This window comes from Chironomus tepperi, unplaced genomic scaffold (genome assembly GCF_022539635.2).
Source record: "Chironomus tepperi strain 1889 unplaced genomic scaffold, CSIRO-AGI_Ctep_v1 contig_479, whole genome shotgun sequence".
Taxonomy (NCBI): Eukaryota; Metazoa; Arthropoda; class Insecta; order Diptera; family Chironomidae; genus Chironomus; species Chironomus tepperi.
This window is the reverse complement of record NW_027226601.1, coordinates 1,338,845-1,363,710: the sequence shown is the minus strand read 5'-3', so window position 1 is coordinate 1,363,710 and position 24,866 is coordinate 1,338,845. Positions and strand designations below refer to the sequence as shown.

The following is a 24,866-nucleotide window of genomic DNA, read 5'->3' as shown; positions in this document are numbered from 1 at the left end:
GGATCTTATTTGTTAATCGAATATTGATTTATGTACTGAGCCTTATTGACACCGGGTTCAAATATCGGTCAAGTAGTCATAGGTTCGAGATCCGGCATTAAAAACTTTTTCATCTGTCCTTTTTTAAATCATATGCATGCAGTGGAAGACGTAGCTCACAGCCAATAAGCTGATCATAGAGTTATCAATGGTAGGTCCAGTCTACTGAAGGATAAGTTGTCTAGCGCGCATTCAGTGCCTTATTGCACCATTGTGTAGCCCTGGTTCTCAATGATAGCTTGAAAAGTAATCTTCATTTATGTGTCTCTCAGAGTCCCTCTATCAAGAACAGCAATTATCAACATTTTCCCACCAATTCATTCCTTATGCAGCCAGGAAAAATTCCATAATCAACGCAAACACAACAAATAATTAAACTAATAGCATAAACACTAACATTGCCCTCATTGAACAGTCAAGCAAGACAAGGCATGTAAAGTAATTTTTTTGAGATAACTAAAGAACAATCAACTTCCTCTAAAGAAATTGAATTGAAAAATAAAAAGAATTGTTCAAAAAAAAAAATGGAATCATAAAGCACAACAATGTGTCTCATTACTGATAACACCAATAATGAAATAAGGCACAGGCATTCTCACTTTTTATATATTTTTCAAAAAGAACTCAAAAAAAATCCACACAAAACCGAGTGAAGTGGAAAAGTTAAATAAATTTACATGTAAAAGGGGACAAATATGGAAACGAAAAAAATGGGAGCGAGTGAGGTACAAAACGAGGTAAATGAGCGGGTAATAAACTCGTCAATGCCCCATGAATAAATTTTTCCGACTCAAAAAAGAGTGATAACGTGCGACTTGTCAACTTCTTTTCATTTAATTTCAATGAGAATTGTGGATTTTTTTTTTAATTTAATTGAAGTTGATTTGTAGGTGCTTAGTAGGCTGTTGTTGTGGATGATTGGACACATTGAGACTAATTAGAGCTGATTGATATTTATGGATGAATTTTGATAAATAAAGTTTATTATCAACTTTAAAGGGACAATAATGATAAATATGAATATGTAGAAGTTCTGACATGAAGACCAAGTAAAAGAATTACAAACTATAAACCAGAAGTCGAAGTCAACTCAAATTTTGCATAGAGACGAGCCGACTTATAGCAACAAAAGAGACGACTTTGAGCTTTGCTATTGGCATGAACTGCAAAAATTTGTCCCGAGCAGCAATATGCAGTGGTTACGCCGCCGCAATATATACAAAACGTGAGGATGTCCTAATGGCAACGCGAGGTTTTTTTTCAGCTCACTACATCATGATATTCGTATTATCGGCACCGCTTTATCATCATTTTAATTAAACTGTCTATAACGTGGTGGTTATTTGTTGTCCACTTTGAGAGCGAAAAATGAAATCTTGATCGGCACAAGCTTTTCAAGGCAGTCAAATGGCGACAACTTGGTACCTATCCATGCGGATGCAGTATTGCAACCAAATGGACCAATTCAATTAACTAAGATTAGTATTTACTCAGACTTGCAGCATAAATCTTTATTGCTTAGAGTTATAAATTAAATAGAATTGAACATGCATGTGCCTAGCAAGTATATTACAGAGTATTTTCTTGTGTTGAAGATCCCAATCTAGTCATACAGAGTTGACAAGTAAGCAGAGATTGCAGTCTAATCCCAATAAGTCAATTTTACGCTGATAAGTGCTTTAGTGATTCATCACAAAAAAATAACTGACATAGCGAATGAATCAATCCTCAATGCTTACTGATTTACTACTTCAATTTTCAATGACAAAACCGAACAGTGCAACATTTTTGTTAGGATATCATTATGTCGCCATAATAACTATAAGCCACGACGTTGCCCTGATTGCACTATGACAAGCTGATTATGATCCATTCTTACAGCGAACAATTCAAATCTTCGCATTGTGCCTCCCAAAAAACCACCAAAAATCCTTAATCAAATCATTCCTTACAACCTCCACAAACTCAATGACTCAAAATAAGCTTCACGTGTCTCAAAAATTTCTTTTTCTCAACCGATAAATAAAACTCATCAAGGCGTGAATTACGAAAGGCACTTATTTAAATGTAAAGCAAACTAGCTGAAAAAAAAGTTTTTGTCTTTATCAGTCACGGTACGAAATAAAGCATATTAAAAGAAGTTCTCAAGGCGCGCAAAACTGAGGTGAATGAACGTATGAACGGCTGAAAATGTAATGAATTGTCAGCAATTTTTTTAGTTTAATTCCTCTATGTCTGTTTGTAGATTTCCAGTAAGTTCCTTAAAGAAAATGTTCGTTATATTCCGTCCGTTTACATGTATGGGACGTAAACTTGATCTAATTTATATTATTTTGTATATCACATATGAATAGCTGGATAGTATATAGTAAATGACCGTTTGTGTCTGCCTATACATAAGGACTAAGAGCTGAAACCTTTTACCTTCTTACATCTCATTCCATGTCTGTCGTAATTAATTTTTTGGTCATGTGAAGGCTCTTTCAAGCATGAAAATAAAAACAGATAGTCATGAAGCATACAGCATGGACAGAATAATATAAAGGATGAAGATGAACATCACATTAATTTACATGGTCAAGCATTGATGCATGAGAAAAATTTTTTATCCTTTTTTGGTCCTCTTCCCATTCAAATAGCGGTCAATGTATGCAGACCCTGTAATGGAATAATAATAAAAGGATTCAGTTCCTTTCTCATATCCATTTGCATCATCACGTAATTTAAATTATTTTCCCATGATCATATACAACATCCTCGCGCAGGTAGAAAGGTTCTTTGGTATGCAAATTGCATGAAAACCCAAACATTGATGGTCAGTTTTTCCTTTTTGCAGTTTTCAGGTAGACATGGAATGGAATTCCTTTTCTTTTGCACATAAAAAGGGATTTTTTGATACCATTTAAATGGTTTTAATTTCTTAAGGAACTAGACGCGGATTTATAGTCACAGGGTGTCTCTTATGGCAGTTTAATCATGCTGTGACTGATTTTCAGCTTAAATGACTTGCCCTATTCTCAGAGTATTGCGACAATGTATGATTATCACCAAACAACAATGAATCACCGGCAAATTGTGAAATATTATTTAAATACAATAAAACTGTACTTCCTTTACGATAAAGCAATTTTTACAATTAATGCAAAGTGTCGACATGACAGCTACATGAATTATTGAAGCCTTCAATTTAGAGATAAATTATGATTTAATTAATTTGATTACAGTGACTAAAATGAAACTTTGTAACGCGAATTATGAAATTGTGGTCATCGGGATGCCTCATCTCTTAGAGTAACCTCCTCTTAAGCTACAAGTGACAACAAATTTCATTATTATCCGCATAAACAGTCCGAAAACAGCATTCACATTGATATCAAGCAGACTGTCAAGGTATCTTCAAGTATTTCTATCAACGCTGGGAATTAGCGGTGCCCTAACGACTATGATGTGCAACTCACGACTCTTGTAAATCAACTGTAAGGAGGTCGATAGAATAAAGTTTTGAGTCTCCCGAAGGCGAAAAGGCATTGCGAAAAACAGAATAAGAGTCTTAAGACATAGATTGATGGCTCTCACTTGCCAATAACCATTATCATATGCAACACTTCTTAAACAGTCTCTTTCCATGAGCTCACTTCACCCAGTTTAAATTAAATATCAATAGCATTAGATTCAAGAGCTTTATATTTCACTTAATTGAACTTCAATCTCGCTACTGTTGTGAATTTTCAGATGTGTGCGGGATCAGTGCTTACTCTTGATTTGTACTTTGCAGTGACGCGTGGTCAATGTAATTTGATTAAGATCCAAAAGCCGGTTGTACTCTAGCAAAAAGGACAAAAATCATTAGCACTAGACATCAATTGGTCACTCACTTTCCCTGAGCCAGGCCCTCAACTAGTTATAACGTATTGTTGACAGCTCGAGTATGATACATTGAGCAATTAATCCATTAATATTAGAAAACCTAGCTGACGATTGTGCGCCCCAGGTAAGGAAGTGAGTAATTGAATAAAATGACGATTGTAAGGATGCTATGACGTAAGAGTTCTTTTAATAATTAATTCATAGTTCAAGTCGACATTCTACAAAATGCAAAAGCAGATAAAGTCATCTTAATGATAAATTAAGTCCTAAGCACGTAAGGTTTGGGTTCGGATCCCATCCTAAACAATTTCTTATTCAGTATTCATTTTCAGATTTTAAATTTTTAAGACTCATAAAGCTTATAAAACCTTAACTATAAAGATACTTATCAGCACTATCATTTACCATTCGTACAGATGAATAACAGTGCATATTTATCTAAAATCAATCTCAAACATCTCAGATTCATCTCATATAAGATCCATAAAGTTCTCAAATTTCACCCGTATAAATACAAAGAACTCACTGCTTTCTATATGTCCATCTTTAAGATAGATAAAAAATCACCCTGTAAGTCATCACATTAACAATTTCAATTTCTCATAATGTGATGTCCAGCACCCAATTGAAAATCGAGTTGTTAGACAACAAATTTTTATTCTTGCTTATGAATCCGTAATAAAGAACAACATTATAAATGTGAATGAAATTTGTAAAGGACATACATAACAATTTATATTGCGCCATGTAAGCCATAAGAGGTAGGAATAAAAATTTAAATTTTCAAAGCCCTCCAACCTTTTGACCTTTGACGAAGTTTCATAAAAGGTTGAATTTTTTTACCTGAGCATGCGAAAAGGGTCAGTTTGGAAGTAGTAAAAAAAAAAAAATAAATCTTGATTCCTAATTTTACAATATACATCATTTGGCAATGACCAAGGGTCATTTTTATTCAAATTAGATGTTTCACTACTTCTTCTTATGTCATTCATAATTAATCTTAGTCGACTTGACTAGCCCCTTCTTATACGTAAAGTAAGTCTATTTTCTTTACCTGCATCATGTGCGTCTATAAATGTATATGTGCATATATAGGGCATATATATTATGTTGATCTAAATAATTGGAAGACGTGAAAGGATATTAAGGAATGGAAAGGACATTCAATGCATTTAATAAATAAAACTCGTTTGCAACATCTTTTTAAAGATATAAGGCATAAGGGATGGATGATGAAATTTTAAGGGTCAACTATGTATGCATCAAGATATCTAGAAGATCTTGCGACTTGATATCAAAGAAAATGAAATTTTTCTTTCTACCCTTGCTGGATATATCTTCGATGCGGATCAGGGGTGGGCAACCTGTGTGCTGCGGTACATGAAATGCTTGTATATGCCGTGAACTGTACGTCATGGAGGGTTTTGGATTAGGCTTGCCAAGGTGTTCAAGGTGTGCCGCAAAATAAAATGCCATGGACTGTACGCTGTGTACAGGAATTGGTAATTGACAAGGGGTAGCCAGCGATAGAGCCGGCATCCGGGACCAACGGAGAGAGGCAATGAATCTGTACGGGAAGCCAAGCAAGTAAGTAAGTAAGAACATCGCGTACGGTTTCAGCTTAGCTTTATCACCATGGTGTAACACGAGGAATTAACCTTTGTGCCGCGGCACACAAAATGCTTGTAAATGCCGTGAACTGTACGCCGTACCCGGTTTTGGTTTAGCCTTACCACCAAGGTGTGCCGCGAGTAATAAACCTGCTTGTAAATGCCGTGAACTGTACGCCGTGTACGGTTTCAATTTGGCTTCCCATCAAGTGGATCCGCGTAGAACAAAAGGTTGCCCACCACTGCTCCAGATGAAAACAAAATTATCTTAATTAAAGTGCAATTTAATTGATCAAATTTAGTCTGATATTGAATAAAACAAAAAATGTGGAAAGAAGAGGAAGTAAATTTATGCGAGAGGCATTGAAATACGCTGATTCAGGCGCAACGCAGCGAAGAATATATATATAAAATAAAAACATCTGCTCTATCACCTTCTATGCCGCACATTTACCTTTTTTTCGGTTTTTTAAACTCGATAAAATGAGAAAAAAAAGAAGGAAAAAAAAATTTAATGCATAAAAGTGTAATCAAAATAATGAGGGTGTCTATTGCCAGTCAAAATGCACAATACACATACGTGTGAGAGAAGGAAAAAAAAAGATCATTGACTTCGACGATGCGATTCTACTTCAAAACTACGTACGATTTTTTGTTTTGTTGTTGTTGTTCATGCAATCAACCTTAGATGAAATTGCTTTGAGGGAAAAATCGATATGCGCGTAAAATATTTTTTAGAACTGAGTTTTTGCGAAAGGAAATTGACGAGGATGGTCAGTTTGGATTGTTGCGCTAAATACTGTAAGAGAATTTTGAATTGAAAAATTCATTTTGATTGTCTTAAACAAATTCAAAATTCAAACGGATTTTGAGAATTTGAATTTTTTGGATACTTAGAATTGATTCAAAAATTCAAATTCCAAAAGATCGTTGATAGCAAAAATTTATAAAATTTTATAATTTGATCAAAATTCAAGATTTAATTCCATAATCCTTATTAGGTAATTCAAAATTTAAAAAGACTGTTAAGATTGAAAATTAATAAGTTTACAACTTGCTTAACAATTTGCATCAAGCCAGGAAGGCCAAATTTCAAGCCTTTGAAATTTCAAATTCCAAAAAACCGTTTATCTTAAAATCAATTTAATTCTGACTTTGAATCTAAAACCGAGACGGAAATCAAGATTCTTCAAAAATTCAAATAGCAAAAGACCGGTAAAATTGAAAATTAGACTAATTTGCATGAAAATCGTAATATCAAGAATTTTACAAAATTTGAATTTCAAAAGATCGTTGAAAGTGAAAATCTATCAAAATTTTGCAATTTACATAAAAAAACGGTAATTGACAAGCAGTTGCCAGCTATAGAGCCATCTTCAGACGCAGACTAAAGGAGACCATGGATCAAAATTAATTTGTACTGCAAACGAAATAAGCACAACAAAAAATGTAGCTAAAATTCAAAATCTTTAAAAATTCAAATTCCAAATGGCCGTTAATCTAGAAAATCAATATAATGCTACAATTTGCATCAAATTCAACACTAAATTCAACAATCATCCACTCCATTCCTCCAATATGTTACTATGCGCCTCAATCATCCACCAAATACACTCCAACTATTATTTCACGTCGTATTTTCTTTTTTTTTTCGTGAATTTAGTTTATTTCTTTGGGGTGCATCGTTGCATCTTAGGAGGATTATAGACGGCATATGGTTGATTAGAATTTATTTATATTGCTATAGACAGAAGAAATTATATTTTTTTTATAAGTATACGAAAATCGATCCCCGAAGAATCGACTCAAGAAGGACGTTTAACGAATTTTTTTGCCTTTTTCTTGATCTTTCCTTCATTCCTTTATTTTCTTAGTGACATTACATGAATTATATTGTTATGTCAAGATATGAAAGTCCGTTAAATTGGTCAGTTAAGGGATTCCTATAAACAATTGTCCAGTCTAACGGACGAACTAGAACATTTTACGTAATAAATAATAAATTGGATCATTTTAAAAGGAACTGCATCAAAACCTGCTCCGGAATGAACCCTTAATAAATAATAATGCGTCTTTTCCAATGGCAAAGTAAAGAATCTTCCTTTATGTAAAAGGCGGGTCTCAAATTTCCTTTGTCTAATTCCAACAATAGAATCATGTCCTGACCAATGGTCATCTTTTACATAACTGAACTTAAGAATGCTCTGATTTAAATTTACTTTTGTGTATTTTTTCGCGCCAGAAATTAAATGTAATTCAGGTCAATGAACAAACTGAACTGTCCAAAGACCCGTCCGAAGATAAAAAAGTAAATCAGATGGTCAATGAGTAAGTAAAGAGTAAGAAAAGATCAACGGATTTTTGTCATCATCTGTCAATATTGGAACATCCGCTCTCTTCGAAATGGAATCTCCACCGGAACGAGAATAAAATTTTTTTTTTTGTATGAAGCCAAACAAGCGACAAATTGTCGTGAATGTAAATGAACGCGATATTTAGAATAAACGAGATGAAATTTAATAAAAATTTGTTATTTTTCGGAGTTCCATCTTCCCTAACTTTATTTTTAAATGTCAAATTTTGATAATTGTGACGCTTCAGAGATCCTTCCACTTCCATCATTGTTATTACATTGTGTATCTCTTCGTTTCGTAATTTCATTTCATTTTACTGCTTGATGGAAAGGTCGCGGTGCGCTCTGGACCATGAAAAATTGGATGGATCATTAATGTTAAGAACAATATATCTTGCGAGTGTCTCTTTGCTCCTATTTTTTGTGACATTGCGATGGATAATTCATAATTTATTTATGGTATGGTATGTGGGCATAAATGGGATGTTAATGTGCTCGAGTTGTGGAAAGATTGTTGAGCTGGGGAGAAAAATTTGGTTCAGAATTCGGTCAATTAAGCTTGGAGCTCGGATGACAAATATCGGAGAGAACTTTTAATAATAATTTCGAGTCTACGATGAGAAAAGAGCCCACGTCATTTCAGATTGACAAACTAAAACACGCAAATATGATAAACTAAGACAAACTAATGTGACAAACTACAGCACTAGTGTAACAAACTACAAAACACGTGTGAGACATATTTCGGACCACTTGTGTGACATACTACGGCACACTAGTGTGACAAACTACGACTCATCAGTGTGACAAACTGTGGCATATCAGTGTGACACACTGCAACACACTAGTGTGACAAATTGAAGCATACTAATGTAACATCCAAATTCACACTATTGTGACTGTCTACGACACACTAGTGTGACCAACTTGGACATACAGTTTGAACAAAACTGTAAAAAGTGAATGACCTCTTACAAATGACTCAATTCCTCAGATTTAACTCAATTTTGGCTCTACAAATAAGAGCTTAGTCGCTTAGAAACCCCCAAAATTCATCATAATCCACCAAAATCTTCAACCAAACATCAAAATAGCCTCAATTCATCAAAAAAATAAAATTCGATACAATTCACCACAACTCATATCCGACGCAAGCATCAAGAACAATATTGATAACCATCCAAAAGTAAATATTTGTCCAACATCATCATCTCGTCAAATGTCAAATATTTACCATCATCATAATCATCATCAACTTCATCATTTCCCATTCTAAACACTCTTTTTTTTTGTCGTCATTCCATTTCACGAGAAGTAAAGAATATGAAAATTCATCATCATCATGCGCACGTCTGCTATTTGTATCTCTCTCGTTGTTACCATGTATCGGACTTGGATAACGTGGGTGTGTTGCCTATACTAATAATATATACTAAAATGAGTATATCACAGAATGGAAATAAAGCACACAAGAGAGATAAATTTTGATGCGTGATGGTTCAATTTTCATTACGGAGGAACTAAAACCTTCTTTATGATTCATAATAATTTTGATATTTTTTTTTCATGCTTCTGGGTTTTATGCGTTGTTCTTTTCTCTCGTCTCATTTTCAAAATTGAATTTGATAGCAACAATAACATCAATAGTAATAGCTGTAATAACTTTTTGATTACTTAAAGGCCTCATGAGGATTTTAATTTTTTTATTTCCCTTTGATTTTTTTTTATCTATTATCTCATATTCTTATGGCTGTAATTTGTTGATGATTGGGGTGATTACATGGAGGGTTTTGATGCATAAGTGGTAAGAGTTGTTAGAATGTTGCAGAATTCAGCACAAATCATCAACAAATAATCAAATTCAACACAATTAAGCATTTTTAAAATCAATTAAGCTCAATTCAGCTATAAAGCAAAAATCATCATAATATGATTATCGTCCAATTTGATCAATACCCAATTCAGCAATATTTTGAACCAATTCAGCTCAATTCGGCTATTATATTTAATCCAAATTATTAGCAAATGACGATATTCAGCAACACAGCTAATTCGGTTAAAATTAAACAACTTATCAGATTCAAAACTATTCAGCCGAATTGAACGAATTTTGCATTCAGTCAAATTTAAATAAACTCAAACCGATTCAGTTTAAACCAATTCATCTAATTCTGATTGAATTCGATCATTCAAATTTGATCAAAATAAGCCAATTCAGCAAAATTGAACCAATTCAGCTCAATTCAGCTAGTCATTATCTAATTTAATGAAAGTGACTAGCAACTGATTAAATTCAGCATTATTCAGTCAAATTTGAACAATTTAGCTTAATTCAGCTAAACTTGATCGATCTTGTGTCGACCAATTAATATATTCAGCATTATTCAGCTCAATTCAGCATTAAAAAATTCAGGGATATTCAGCAACAAATTAAAAAGTTACAAAAACACTTCAGCACAATAAAAATAAAATTACAAAAGTAACAAATTTCATTGTCATTTAAATACCCTAAATATTGATGATGACTAACTAGATGTTCATTTTGCGTCATTACCAAATCTCTTTATTGTCCAAAATACGTCAGTAGAGGGTTTTTAACTCTCCGTCCATCAAATCACCACCCTTGCATTTTATATTATTTTTTGACTATTTGTTATTTGTTTGTTGCCGTGCCCATATTCTTCCCAAAACACCTTCATCATTCATGCTTTATTGTGAAAAAATTTATCTCCCTTTTTTAATGCATCATTGAGTTGATTCCATTTGCCATGATTACTTGCTAAACATCACTTATTTTACGAGGCGAGGGTTTATTTCTGACTTTTTATTTCATGCTGTTAATGGAGGAGGATTTGCTGTAAAGGGGTGGGATGTTGAACCACAAAAAAAAAATCTATTATTTTCATGCTTATTTTATGCAGCATAATAGGTCAAATGAGAGTAAATTAATTGGATGATGATAGAACTTTTTTTTTAATCCTGACTTTAACTTTTGAGGGTGCGTTCATGTATTTGTATATCCAATTTTGCGGGTGAAAATACTTTCGTTAATTGTAGCAAATTATGCATGATTATGAGGATTACAAAGCATATGTTACCGTTAAAATTATCCGCGCCACTACTACTGCTGTACAGTCATAAATAGGTTGAATGACCAGAATTTTATCTCACAATTTATCACCACTGTTATGATGTTTACTTTTGTACCTTTTTTTGTTCATGAGATTCATAAATCATCAATATTTTTTATTCATCTTGCATATGGTCCGCAGGCATACAAAAATATTATCCTCTCAAACTATTTAAATATGCACAACGTTAAGGAATATATGGTGATTCAATGTTTACACGATCAACATTATAAGAGGAACCTTTCCTTTTACATGATTTTATCTCAGGTAAATATTGAAGACAATTTTTCTGTCTATGTACAGTTAACTTAGGGCTATCATCATCATATCTTACTGAAGGATTCAAGATTAAAATTTGAATGTTTAGAGACTATATTTATCATCACGGGGATGCGCGGTGCAAACAAAACAAAAAAAGGAAATATTGAGAAAATTTTTAAGTGTGATGATCATAATGATGATAAATTTTGAGATACTGAATGACGGGGAAAGATTGTTAACAGCTGGTTGTTGAATTGATTTTTGAGCGGAAAACTGAATCAAGACTGCTAAATTATGCTGTTCTTAGTTCAGTTCAGCTAAAATCGTCAATATTCAGCACAATAAAGTCCTTCTTAACAATAGTCAGCTCAATTCAGCATTATTCAACTCAATATTGCACCTTCAGCTATATTCAATAAAACAGTTCAATAAAACATTTTTCAACGATATTCAGCTCAGTTAAGCATTTTTCGGCATTTTTCAGCATTTCTTAAGAATATTCAGCAATACTATTGTTTCATTAAATTGAATTTTGCTGAATATAGTTCGTTTCAGCAAATTTTCAAATTAGCCCAGCTCCATCTCGCAGATGCTTGCAGAATTCATATAAAATTGACAATGTTCAGTCCACTATTTAAGTTAATTCAGCACTGCGCAGCTTTATTCAAAATTGTTTAGGCTAACTAGGGAATGCTCTGCTCAATTCAGTGTTATCCAACAATCATCTTTTCATCTTGATTAAACAGTTTGTAGCTTAATTAGTCATTAAGGTAAGTCAAACAAGACAAATTTAAATTCAGCTAAGCTAAGCGGTTTTCAGACAAGTTTGCTAAATCGTGCTGAATATTTGTAAATTCAACAACTTTAATTTCAATTTTGCTTAGTAGCTCTTGCTGAATTAAGCACTACAAAAACTGCTAAATTACACTTTAAAGCTTAATTTACCTCTAGGCCTGCAGAACCAAGAACTACTCAGGTCAGTTAAGCATTGTTTTGGTCAACTTAGCATTGTTTTAGTTCATTTCATTAATATTCAGACGTTTTTAGCTTAATTTAATAGTTTTACGATGAATTAAACAATATTCTGCTCAATTAAGCACTATTCAGCTCAGTTGCGATCAATTCAGCAACATTTAGCACATCACAGTGGAATCCAGCGGTAATGAAATTAGTTCAGTAGTTTTCATTTCAATCAAACAATCTTAAAACTGATTCACCAATTGAACTCAATTTACCATTAAATCATCACCTCTCAATGCCCAGATCTACTTCCAATATCTTCCTTTTATTTAAATACCCAAAGGTCCATTGTCTACATGACTAAAAAAAACAAATAACCAATCCCTAAATCCTCTTCCTCAAACAAAAACACACAAATGTATGTATCTATGCAAATTAATTGCTTTTAACGGCTCTAAATGCACGCAGAACTGATCTTCATCATTCATTGTCGCTTATGATGCTATTAACTCACATCTCAGTTCCGTGTATAAAAAACAGACAATTTTTTGATTGCATTAAACCCCTTTTTTTATGTCTATGTGACTACCTGAAAATATCATTGTACATATTTACAGACTGCAATATAAGGAACAGTAAGTTCCCCTAGATACATGCACAATTTCGGGTACATGATGAATAATGAAGCATTTACTTGTGCACACACGGGGCACTCTGTACGCATGGTTGGATATCATAATAATAAAAAAAGCAGAACATAATGTTGACCGTAGCAACAGACAGATCTCATGATTGAATTGCAGTCGAAGAAGAAATTGCGCCTGCATGTTTGTTAATTCCTCTTTCATTTAATGGTTCCGGTATGAAGAAGGAGTTGAAGACATTGAAAAAGTCATTTCATTTTCTTAAAGTTGTTGCTTATAACCATCATCATTTATCTCCCCAAAATATATAAGTATACGGAATGTATAAGAAGAAGCTAAGAAGCTCTTTCCATTGTTCTTGACGGCTGTGTTCTTTTTAAGTATAAAAAAAATAAGAATTCTTCATGCATGAGATGACCTCGACAAATGGAAATCTTCTCGCATGAATTCTCAACCACCACGTATGTGCCTATAGAATAGAATTAATGTAACAAAAACAGAACTGACGGAGCTGAGTAACAAATTCATTTTTAGCTCAGTTTTGAAAAAAAAGGAGTACAACATTTTGTTTGGCTGGCTGACTGGGTAAGGGACGAGATCTCGACAACCTGACATCGTAGAAAGCTCTAGTTTGAAGCATAAGCTAAATGCCATCGAGTTCTTTGGGTATCAATTGATTTGGAAGCACAAATCCATCTATATGTACGTTAATTAATGATTTTGGATTTCATAAATTAAAAAACAAAATTTTTTAAAGCGTTGCTTTTAAAAGATTCAAATTTTTAGCAATCGTTAGAAAATTTGAATTTAGAAAAACCGTTAAATGATAAAATATCCTTTAACGTTTATAAATTTATTGGGAAGTAACTCGAAGCTAATTCTAATCTAATTTCGTAACCAATTACTGCTCGCTAAACCAAAAATGCGCTCAAGTCGCTCGATCAGGTCAAGTACTTTTGTAATCTTTTCTTTACAATTGAATATAAATAAGTAAGAAATGGACAACAACATTGATGCTTGATGCTGGTAGCTTTAATGGTCTCTTAATGTTTTTGTCTATTTTGCATTTGTAATTTATTGTTCTACTCATGATTCTGTCTTTTATTGCCATCACTCTTCCTCTACTGTTTTTTATTAGGTTTGTCGCATAAATTAAAAAGCCTTTTTTTGTGCTGCATGCTGATGAAATCGACACGTAAATGTGTGGATTTTAAGTGCTCAATTATCGCGCCGTTTTGTCTTTTGTTCTCTTGCAATTTTACATGTCTTTTGACTCCATTCATTTGCTATCTAGGTAATTTTCATCAGGTATGCGTTAATCAGCCCACGCTTAAGTTATTGTTGTGTTTGGAGTAACAAAATCATGAGATTTGATCTGTTTTCTGTGGGTTGGCAGTTTGATGTCTTAATTTTTATGTTTAGTTTAGATAGTTTTATGCGTCATCCACATGCACACTTACTTACTTTTGATGTTTAGGGTATGGAATCTGATGTTATGTGACATTTTGTGAGGATCTCTAAGATTCTATCTCTAATAGATATCACTTATGTACAAGAGGGACAAATGGATAAAGAATCTATTGATGGATAATGGATAGAACTTAGAATTGGCATATTCAGAAAGGTGGAAGAGTTTTGAGGGTCAAATCTAAAATTTTCTTAAATATTCAGTAAATAGTCAAATTTAGACTATCCAAGGGTACCACATAAGGGTTTCCGATGTCGAGATCGAGACCGAGACATCCCGCGTAGTGACGAGAATTTGTCGAGAACGAGACTTCGAGAAATCTTAGTACCACTTTGGGAAGCCTTAGTAGCTTATTCCCTGTTCTTATTCTAGGGTTCTCATAGGGTTCCAATAATATTGTGAAGTAGTGTTCCGTAGGATCAGTAAGGATAACCAAAAATGACCTACCTCCTAGGAGTTCCGGGTTCCTAGAGTATTCCTCTCTTAACTACACCCTTGGTGTACAATCCCTATGATGACTAATCATAAATGTTGCAGATTATATCTTATTAAAGATCACTCAATACAGCTTAATATGATAACAATAACATGCTGTATGCATACATAACTTAAAAACAACACCACTCCAAAATCACTCATGAATCATGATAAACAATCAAAAATGGTATAAATTTTATCAAATCAAACCTTAATCATTAAGTTGATTAAACCTTATCTAAATAGAAGCTGAATCAAGTACATTTAAACCCAGTTTTTTATAGAGCATCAATCAATAAGGTTGTAGAAAATCATGAGATTCTTATTTATCCTTCTTTGTGCTATTTTTGGTGTCACTCTGGGTTATAAGTATAACCACAAGTCATTGACGGTCATTAATGACGACAGTGTGTTTGAAGATGCAGAAGAGGACCGCAATTCAAGGCTAATCAACTCAAATAACGCGACTGATGGACAATTTCCATTTTCTGCAAGATTCTCTCTAAGCAGAACTGACGGAAGAGTCACAAGATGTTCAGGTTCAATCATTTCATCAAACTTTGTGCTTAGTGCTGGACATTGCATCGATTCAAGATATGAAGAAGTCACTGCCATTCGCATTGATGTTGGAACATCCAACATTGATGTTCATAGAACAACTGTTAATGGTGTTGATGTTTGGTGGCTTGATGCATCGGAACTTGCAGCACTTGACTTGGCAATTTATCGTCTTGAAAATCACTTGACCTTCAACAGCCTTATTGCTCCTGTGAGGTTGCCAAGACGTTATCATACAAACTTTGAATTTGTTGGATTTCCATCACAGATCATTGGATGGGGAACTGACAATACAGGATCATCAGCTAGAATTTTACAATATGGAAATTATTTGATTCTGTCAAATCAAGTTTGTGGTGACAGATTCACGACATTCTTTGAAATGTGCTCTGTTGCTAATGACTGACATCCAGAGTTGAGTACACAAGGAGGGTAAGTAGTTATGCATGCATATAGGAACTAGAAATTGATTAAATTTTGATATTTTAGAGACTCTGGCGGTCCAATGATAATTTTTGAGTCAACTGGAAGTAACATTCCAACTCAAGTTGGAATTCATGTTCGTAGACGTGTAACTGGTGGAAATAATTTCCATGTAGCTACAAGAGTTTCCTTGTTCCTTGATTTTATCAATGAAATTACAGGCATTCCTATTCGTGACTGAAGATATTAATTATTTTTTTTTTCGGAATTTTTGTGAATTTCTTTACTAGTTGAAGATGTTGGAGGTTTGGATGTGTAAATAAAAGTTTTTTTATTTTATGCTTGATTCTAAATGTTTTGTGGCATTGATCTTAAACGATGTTCATTAAAGGATTGAACACTTACTAGTAAATTGTATCATTCTGAACGATGTCTAAGCTTTGGTCCACTTGCTGAGTTGATCTAACCGAAAATTTTTAATTCCAGACAACGGATCAAGAGTGAAACTCGAACTCACTCCCACAGTGCCATACATATTCTGTATCCCTGTTACTACTGCACTTTCAGTGATATTCCGTTGATAAGCCCTTGGCCGGTGTGACATTAACTCGGTTCGCTCTGATTTTCTTTAAAAACCGATTAAAATTAGCTTGAGAATTTTTCTGTCGACACTTGTGAAGTATAACATTTCATACAAATTTAAACTGCTTCTTACCATCCAGAGGTGAACTAAATTTGGCTTGGACCTTTGTTATATTGTCTATTCAGAGTTTGTAGAGGGCTGGATAGTTCCAGAAATCAATTCAACGAGAATATCCTTGCTCTATTGAAGGCAATGGCTAAAGTGCCTTTCGGTGACATCTCAGACTCAATAGCCTTATCTCTAAATGTCAAAAACCCAAATACCTCTAAAATGCATTAAAATAACAAAAATATCTCCATTTCACAACTTCGAGGATATAAAAATATTTTTCCAATTTTTAAATACCTGACAGAAGTAAAAATAAAAAATATGTGCATGCATCAAGATCAGCGGGAAAATTTCACGTTTACATTTATATTGATCCAATTAATTTCATTCACGTTACATGTTATTTTTATTGTGTTATTTACATTATAACAATATGTATTAATTCCTAAGCACACGTATCATATCGCTTCATTTACATAGCAAATAAGGAAAAGAAATGGAATGAGTGAGATGGAGATAGAGTGAGAAAGAGACATGCAAAGGAAAACAAACAGCATAATTTTCCCATTATTCATATATTTTGCGGCGAAATGTTGAAATTGACTAGCTTGACACTTTGATTGTGGCCAATAATTAAGGAATTACCCAGCGATTATCATTCCGATGGAGATGGAAGTTGGAAAAAATTCAGAACAATTTTCGTCATGATTTCTAGATTCTAAGCAAGTTGAATGGACGACTATAATTATAGTAATTTCTATCCAAATTCAGCACTGAATTGCTTTCTTTCCCGTCCATAGACATGATTTCCCGAGCGACACAAATGATGAAAGCTCTGACACGGAGCATTAAAGTGCCCGTTGAACCTCTTTTACTAATACCAATTAGAATCCGTCACTGTTTGCTGTCTTAATTACTTACTTCCTAGGCTGGGTCGCACGAAGAACCATTGCCGTGCGTAGAGATTATCTAAAGACATCTTAATCCTTAGAAACCTTCCACCAGTTCGTGGATTCCACCAATCCAGGAATTATTCGGTCTTCCTCGTGATCACTTGCCATCCACAAAGTCTGTAGTTATTACTCTAAGAACTGCGGCATAACTTGACCTTCTGTATACATGATCTGCCCATCTCAAGCGATAAGTACATAGAACTGTCACTATATCTTCATCAAGATCTGCAACTGATAAAGTTCATTATTATGTCTAATTCGGTATTCTTCTCCTTCCTAGTGCATCCTCATCCGCTTGTGTTGTTTCAGGTTTCTGAGCCACATAGCGCAATGACCCTGATAAGTGTATTGTTCAACACAACTTTCATTCTTTTTGACATGTTCTTGGATATTAAGAGGTGCTTTGAGCTGTATAATTAAGCTGCCTAGTGAATCTGTTTGTGTAGTTAGATTGTTACGTCTGCTTTTCTGCTTGGCGTCTATATGTTGTTGACAAAAGAGATTTAGCGGAATCTAGAGTTCCAGTGCGGAGCCTATAGAGTTCCGTGATGGATCCTTCTTCTTCTGTGACGCTCGGGCTCATCCATCGTAATTTTTTGGGTTCTGAAAATGAAGAGAAAGTTTTTTTGGCGCAAGTAAATGGCGTCAGTAGGAAATTCTACAGAAAATTATCATCCATCCCACAAATTTCTTTCCACCCAACGAGAAACTTTCAGTCATAGCCATAAGAAGAATACAGAACAAAAAGCACAGTGAACCTCCACATTTATCGATCTTGTGGCATATACACTATGTATATGGGCTTAGACGAAAAAACAGTTCCATTTTCTAAAATCACTCAAAAATTTTAAAAAACGACTTCTGTTAAATAATCTGAGTATCAAAACACAAAAAGGCAACATAAATACAGCCTCTAGTTCTATTCCAGTTCATTAATTAACAAATTAAGCTATTAATTTTATTTTTTTTTCGAATTTTTGTGAATATTTTTGTTGTTGTAAACTCCGAAAAATTTGTATGGAAAAATTCAAAATTTTCTTAACGTTTTTACAAAAACACATTAATTTAACTACTTTAAACAGGTTTTAGGCTAACTTTTGATACTTCACAACGTAGAGCACTAAAAAATGAACTAGTACGACTAATTTTTGTTCCTTAGAACTCATTATTCATAAAATTTGAAGCATTTTTGTCGAAAAATTCGGATTAAGTAACAAATTTTCAGTGTCAGAAATCGAGTTTGTTTTTGAAATTTTGGCTTAATTATAATGTTTTATTAAACATATTATACGTCAAAATGTTCGTTTTCAAAAACCATATAGGATAAGCTATTTAAATATTACCATAAATATCCAGGAAAAGAGAAAAAAGCGAATTACATCACATTTCTGACACTGAATTTTGTGGCAACGACTAAGCCCATATACATATTCTGCTGGAACGAGAGAGTTTCATAACAACAGAAAATATATCTGCAACGTCCGCTTTTCCTTATTTCCTTTTTCTCTTCCGAAAAGAATGAAAGAAAAATTATTTTTTTTCTGAGCTCAACGGAATGAAAAAAAAACTTTTTTTTTTGTTCTTCTACTTCAGGGGCTTTTTTATTATGCAGAAAGAATGTTTTTCGTTCCAATTTTTTTTCTTTCTTCTCATTTCCCTTCGAGAAGTTTATTGCTCGCTCGTTTTACTACCCATGTTGTGTACTTTCTCAAAAAAATGTAGAGGAAAGACTTTCTACATTGCTTGAGCTGAGTAGTCAAAAAGAAGCTAGAAGAAGAACTTTTTTTCTGTGATTTTGGGGTGGGTATGGGAGGTTTTGGGAGGGCGGTGAAAGAGGAAGAAATGGAAAGAATGACTTTTACATCGTCTTTGGATTTTCTTGGAAACTTTGCTAAGGTTCACTGAGGGAAATTTGTTAGAGAGTTGAGTTAGCTGAAGAGTCGACCATTTTTAAGATATAGATTCAAATTTTCTTCCTTTTCCTAAAAAGCGGATGAAAAGACCAAATGATCTTTAACTGAAAAATCAAAGATGTAATCAAAATCTTTATCTCCTTTACTTTTAATCAAAATCTAAAGTATTAATTGTATAAATAACGGACATGAAAAATTCAAATTTTGTTTCATTAAGTTCATTGAAGTCAACTTCAAGTTGATCGAATAATTTAATCCGAACAGTTTTTGTGAAAAAAGCATTTTTAACTAAATTTTAAGAAAAGCTGTAAGTTGGAGGATTTTAAAGAAGGAAATCTAAGGATTAATTATCGAAGGAAAGCGGAAAAGTGTAAATTTAAGTGAACGACAGTCAAATATACTGAATTAAATGTTTTTTTAAAGCTTTTAAGAGTTGTTGAATGAAGTTTTGATTTTAAGATTCAGAACGTATTAGGGCTAACGAATTACTAAGATCCAGTTAAGATGATTAAGAACTTAAAAAAAAAGATACGTTAATGTATCATAAATTGACGATTTGTAAGTATTAATCAGTTATGGAGTCAACTTTATGCACCAGCTAAGACAGATTACCATAAAGACACTTATTTGTTTCTACAGAAGTATATTGAAGTATCAAATCCACATCAGAAGTTTCATGAAGATTTGTCTCAAAAACATCGATTTTGATGCTGTTCTGGCTCTAAATTCATCTCTAATCCCAAAAAGTTATTACGAAAATGATTCCTAGAACAAAAACTTAGAAAATCCATTGAGATCAATCAAGATTTTTAAGTATTCTAAGAAATTCTTCACAGTGTTCAGCATGAAAAAGAGGAAGAAAACTTCTTACAAAACCCGCCATTCTTAGTTTTCCAAGTCTACAGCTCAACCAGCATATAAAAATACCGCAGTAAAAGAAAAAAACTTTAAATTATTCATAAAATCCTGTACAATGTATTCAACCATCCCTCCACATCCAATAATCATTTCTCTTCCATTTTCTTTTCTTCATTTACAGCGAAAAAATTTTCAGATAAAAATGAAATAAAATGAAAAAACCCATCATGAAGCGTGACTAAACGAGAAAAAAGAAAAAGTAGCAAGCAAACAGCGGCATGAGAGGAAAATGGAGAGAAGATTTATTGAATAGGAAATGAAAATGAAAAATGTATGAATGAGAATTCCTCTTTTTAACATTTGGAGGTTGTTGTTATTCCACAACAGGGTGAAAAAAACAACATTTCTGAAGTAGGTATAGAAAATGCGGCAGGCTCATGCAAAGATAAATTGTTCTCGTGGTTATTTCCATTTCATTTTACTGCATAAAATAAAGCGGAAAGTCCCAAAGAATAATATTTTTTTTTGTTCCCTTCCATTTCTATTCTGCATAAGAGAAAATAAATATTTATACGCGTATGTTATTTCCCCAATGCTAACAACAAAATACACAACGTCGCCATGGTCACATAAATAACGAAAGAAAAACCCGAAAGAGAATAAAAACATTTTTCCAAATGTATTCTGTGCTATGGCTCGCAAATGCAGAATAAATGATGATTATGTGTATGCTCAATGGTGGAAATGGCAGAAAAGCGAGGCTATTTTGTGATAGCATTTATTTGAATTTTATGGTTCTTACGTAAAAAGCCTTCCTTTTTTTTTTTTGATTAAATTGAAATATTTGCGACATTTGAGAATTGAAATTATTCTATCCGTGGTTCGGATGTGAGGCAATGATAACCTTTATTCTGTAGATTTGATGATGTTTTGTAGATTTGGGGATATGGTAGTAGAATGGAAACTGGTTTGACATTCTCAAATAGGGCAAATTGGTTACTTACTTAAATCGCTGGCCGTACACATCATATGCGATCCAAGGCCTAAATCAATACCAATCCCAAAAGCTTTACTGTCTCCATCAACTGCCTCTCTCCAAGAAGTTAATCGATCTAAAATCCATCATCAGGACTGTATGACTCTGTATTGATGCCGAATCGAGCAAAATGCCAGAGTCACGTCGGTTTGGTGCCGGATTTTAAATCCAAGTGCTATTCATGAATTAGACCAGACAGCTGAATTCTTATCATTTGTGAGTTCCGACCTATGTACTGAAGTAAATAAAGGATTATATTATTATTATTATCATTTGTGAAGACATAAGTTCGATTCCCACCTTGATGAGAGGATTTAGACTAGATTTAGCTGATTTTCTGAGGATTTAGACAGTGCTAATGATAGCAGGTTAGCTAAGTTAGCTAGAGGGTTAGCTAAGAGAAGAAGATTTGGGTTCAGAACCCAAATCATGTAAAACAAAGTGAACCATCGAAAGTTCGATGAATTGTACATGTTGTAAGAAGAGCTTTAAAAACTTCTTTAAATAAGTTCTTCCTGTCTGACTTTGTAGATGACAAAATATTATGAGGATGGTCAAAAGACTCATTGAAATAAGCTGTTGATAGAGACAGTATTGCATTTGGTACATATTGGAATTTAGCAAAAGATAGTCAGCGATAAGGTCAGTTTCAGACCACATCTGAGGAAGACAATGGATCAATATTGATCTGAAGAGTCAGCAAAGTAACAAAGCATAATTTTAGGGCGGACTATATTTTTTTGGAAAATATTTTTTTGGCTCGGAATTTTTTGGAACATATTTTTTTGGAATTTAATTATTTGGAAAATAATTTTTTGGATTTGTTATTTTTTGGAACGGATTTTTTTGGCATTATTTTTTTGGAAAATAATTTTTTGACAAGACCTTTTTTGGAAAATATTTTCTTGGAAATTTTTATTTGGAAAATATTTTTTTGGAAAAACTTTTTTTGGAAGAGAAATTTTTGTAAAGTTCAAATCTAATAAATTTTAGCTTGTAATTTAATTTGTGGAGTATTTGTTCGGCGCATTTTTTTATAATTTATCAGTACTAAATTAATGTGCGATCCGTAAATGATTAATCGATTAACACAAAACCAAATCCAGTAAGATACCGATCACTCTTAGGCCATAAAATTAACATCATGTTAAATCCAAGAAATTCAAACTTAAAACACATGATCTCCTAAGATCGTAGTCAAATACTCTGCCCAAATACAAAATCCAGCAATGTATAAGTCACTATTGTTCTCATGACTGAAAGTTAGAGAACTTTTCATATAAAAGACATTAATTTAGTACTGATAAATTATAAAAAAATGCGCCGAACAAATATTCCACAAATTAAATTACAAGCTAAAATTTATTAGATTTGAACTTTCCAAAAATTTCTCTTCCAAAAAAAATTTTTCCAAAAAAATATTTTCCAAATAAAAATTTCCAAGAAAATATTTTCCAAAAAAATAATGCCAAAAAAATCCGTTCCAAAAAATAACAAATCCAAAAAATTATTTTCCAAATAATTCTATTCCAAAATTTTATTTTCCAAATAATTGAATTCCAAAAAAATAGTTTCCAAAAAAATAAACTTCCCCTAATTTTAGCAATAAGAGTTCAAATATCAAAATACTTGAAAAACTCAAATACACATCCCCAACTTTACCATTCAACCCCCAACAACTAGTGCAGAACAATGACTTCGCATAGCTATAACAAATATCTTCCCCATATCTATATTTTAAGAGAAATATGCGAAATATTTCATTCATGCAAAGCAGCACAAAAAAATAAACTTTTTCAAACATTTTTTTTTCATACCGCGAACTGTGGCGCAGCGTAGGAATGAAAGAAGCAAAAAAAAAGTGGAATTTCATGCTTCCATGAAGGATAATTTTTCACAAGAGCCTTTATATATCCTTCTTCCTACATTTCTTCCTCACGACAATAAAAAAAGAGTCATGTTGACGTGAGAGTAGGCAGTAGAATGAGGCAATGGCAGCAGCGAGCTTCCCACTCAACCCCAAAAATGATATTCTATATTCTCTTTTTTGTGCTTCTATGATTCTATATGTGTGGGATGCGCGCCATAGCTCGAATTTCACCTAAATTACCTCGTGCTGACTAAGTCAGCAGTGTGGGAGATGAAATTTTTTTCTCTATGACTCCTTACAATAGGCGCATGAGAATCATTACAAGAAAATTACATTAATATCTAATTCTTTGTGTGTATGAGTGACTGAATGTACAAAATCAACGAGCAGTCATAATGAGAGGAAAAATAGCAGTCAGGTATTATTATGAAAGTCAAATTATGACACGGATTATTTTCCATTTCTCACAAAAAATTTCACTCTCATTCCTTTTAGTTAATAAATTAAACGTAACAATAAGAAATTGCCATGTCTATGTACAACATAGAAAGCAACCCCCCTGATTCTATGCATATATATATCCACACAATAAATGTGAGACTAATTAGAGAGCTTGGAGTTAATTACAGTTCTGTATGAGATTTTTTTGAAGCAAAAAATGGTTGAACATCAAAAGGAACTTAATGTTCGTATACGTATTCATGTGGGCTTCATGATGAATATGAAGCTATAGTTAGAAGTGGACATAGACACATAAAATATTGATTTTTTTTCGTCCATCTGAATATCTTTTTTGTGCAGAACTACGTTGTATTCATTTTCTCTGTAAGATTTTCACGTTTATTTTATGCGTAAATTTGTTCTGTGCATGTTTTTGTCCTTTGCGAAGGTCAATTGGATGGATTTAAGGTGATTTTGGTAGTTTTTCTTGTTAGGTTGCAGAGGTTGAGGTGATTTTGGTAGTTTTTCTTGTTAGGTTGCAGAGGTAGACAATAAAAAAAGCTTTTGTAGCATTGCGAATGCTTAACTGCGTTATTGTGATATTTATGGGAATTTTGTAACAACAAGAAGGACTTCCCAGACACCAAAATGTCTTATTACGTCATTAAATCATATCTCGAGTGGAATAGATTGTCATTAGTCGAACTTTATGTCTAATTATAAACTTTGTATTTGTGTAACTTGTCATGAAATGTTTGATTTATAAATAGACTTACGAATAACTAATCACAGCCAATTCGAATTGAAGGTAGATTAAAATAGCTTAAAAAGCTAAAAATAGTTCACTGTTCACATAATTCACCGGACTCCAAAATTCAATCCTTAATTAGCAGTTTGAATTTAATATTTAGAAGGTTTTTGAATTTATTTTTATCTAATTTTCTTTGAAAGAATGGAGCATGCTACCAGTTTAGAATTAGATTGCAAATAGAAACATTCAGTGAAAGCTAGTCAAATGGTCCTTTTTGCTAATGATTAGCTCTAACCTTCGGTCAACTTTGGTCAGCTTAGCATATAAACGGAGAATTTGTACAAATTAAGTAGCCCTCATCTGAAGAATGTCATGGATCACAATTAATCTGTACGGCCAGTGAGGTAATTAAGATGGCAAGGTCCGCATCTGAGTCAGATGGAGAGTCGTTTTTATCACCTAAGCTCCATTTAGAAAATATGGTCAAATAATTTGACTCAAATTACGTAAGAAAGTAAATTTCAATCTCTTTAGTGTAAAAGCGTCCGGGATAACTAACATT

The 24,866-nt window shown here is 33.2% G+C and overlaps 1 protein-coding gene across 1 annotated transcript; it reads left to right on the top strand.

The window, feature by feature from the left end:
• Positions 1-15,123: 15,123 nt before the first annotated feature.
• Positions 15,124-15,774, top strand: LOC139099605 (collagenase-like). Its single transcript, XM_070652116.1, has one exon. The coding sequence runs from the start codon at positions 15,124-15,126 to the stop codon at positions 15,772-15,774; it is 651 nt and encodes a 216-aa protein (XP_070508217.1).
• Positions 15,775-24,866: the final 9,092 nt, after the last annotated feature.

Excerpts from the sequence above, each read along its gene's own strand:
- LOC139099605 (XM_070652116.1), top strand. The coding sequence starts at position 15,124 with ATGAGATTCTTATTTATCCTTCTTTGTGCTATTTTTGGTGTCACTCTG.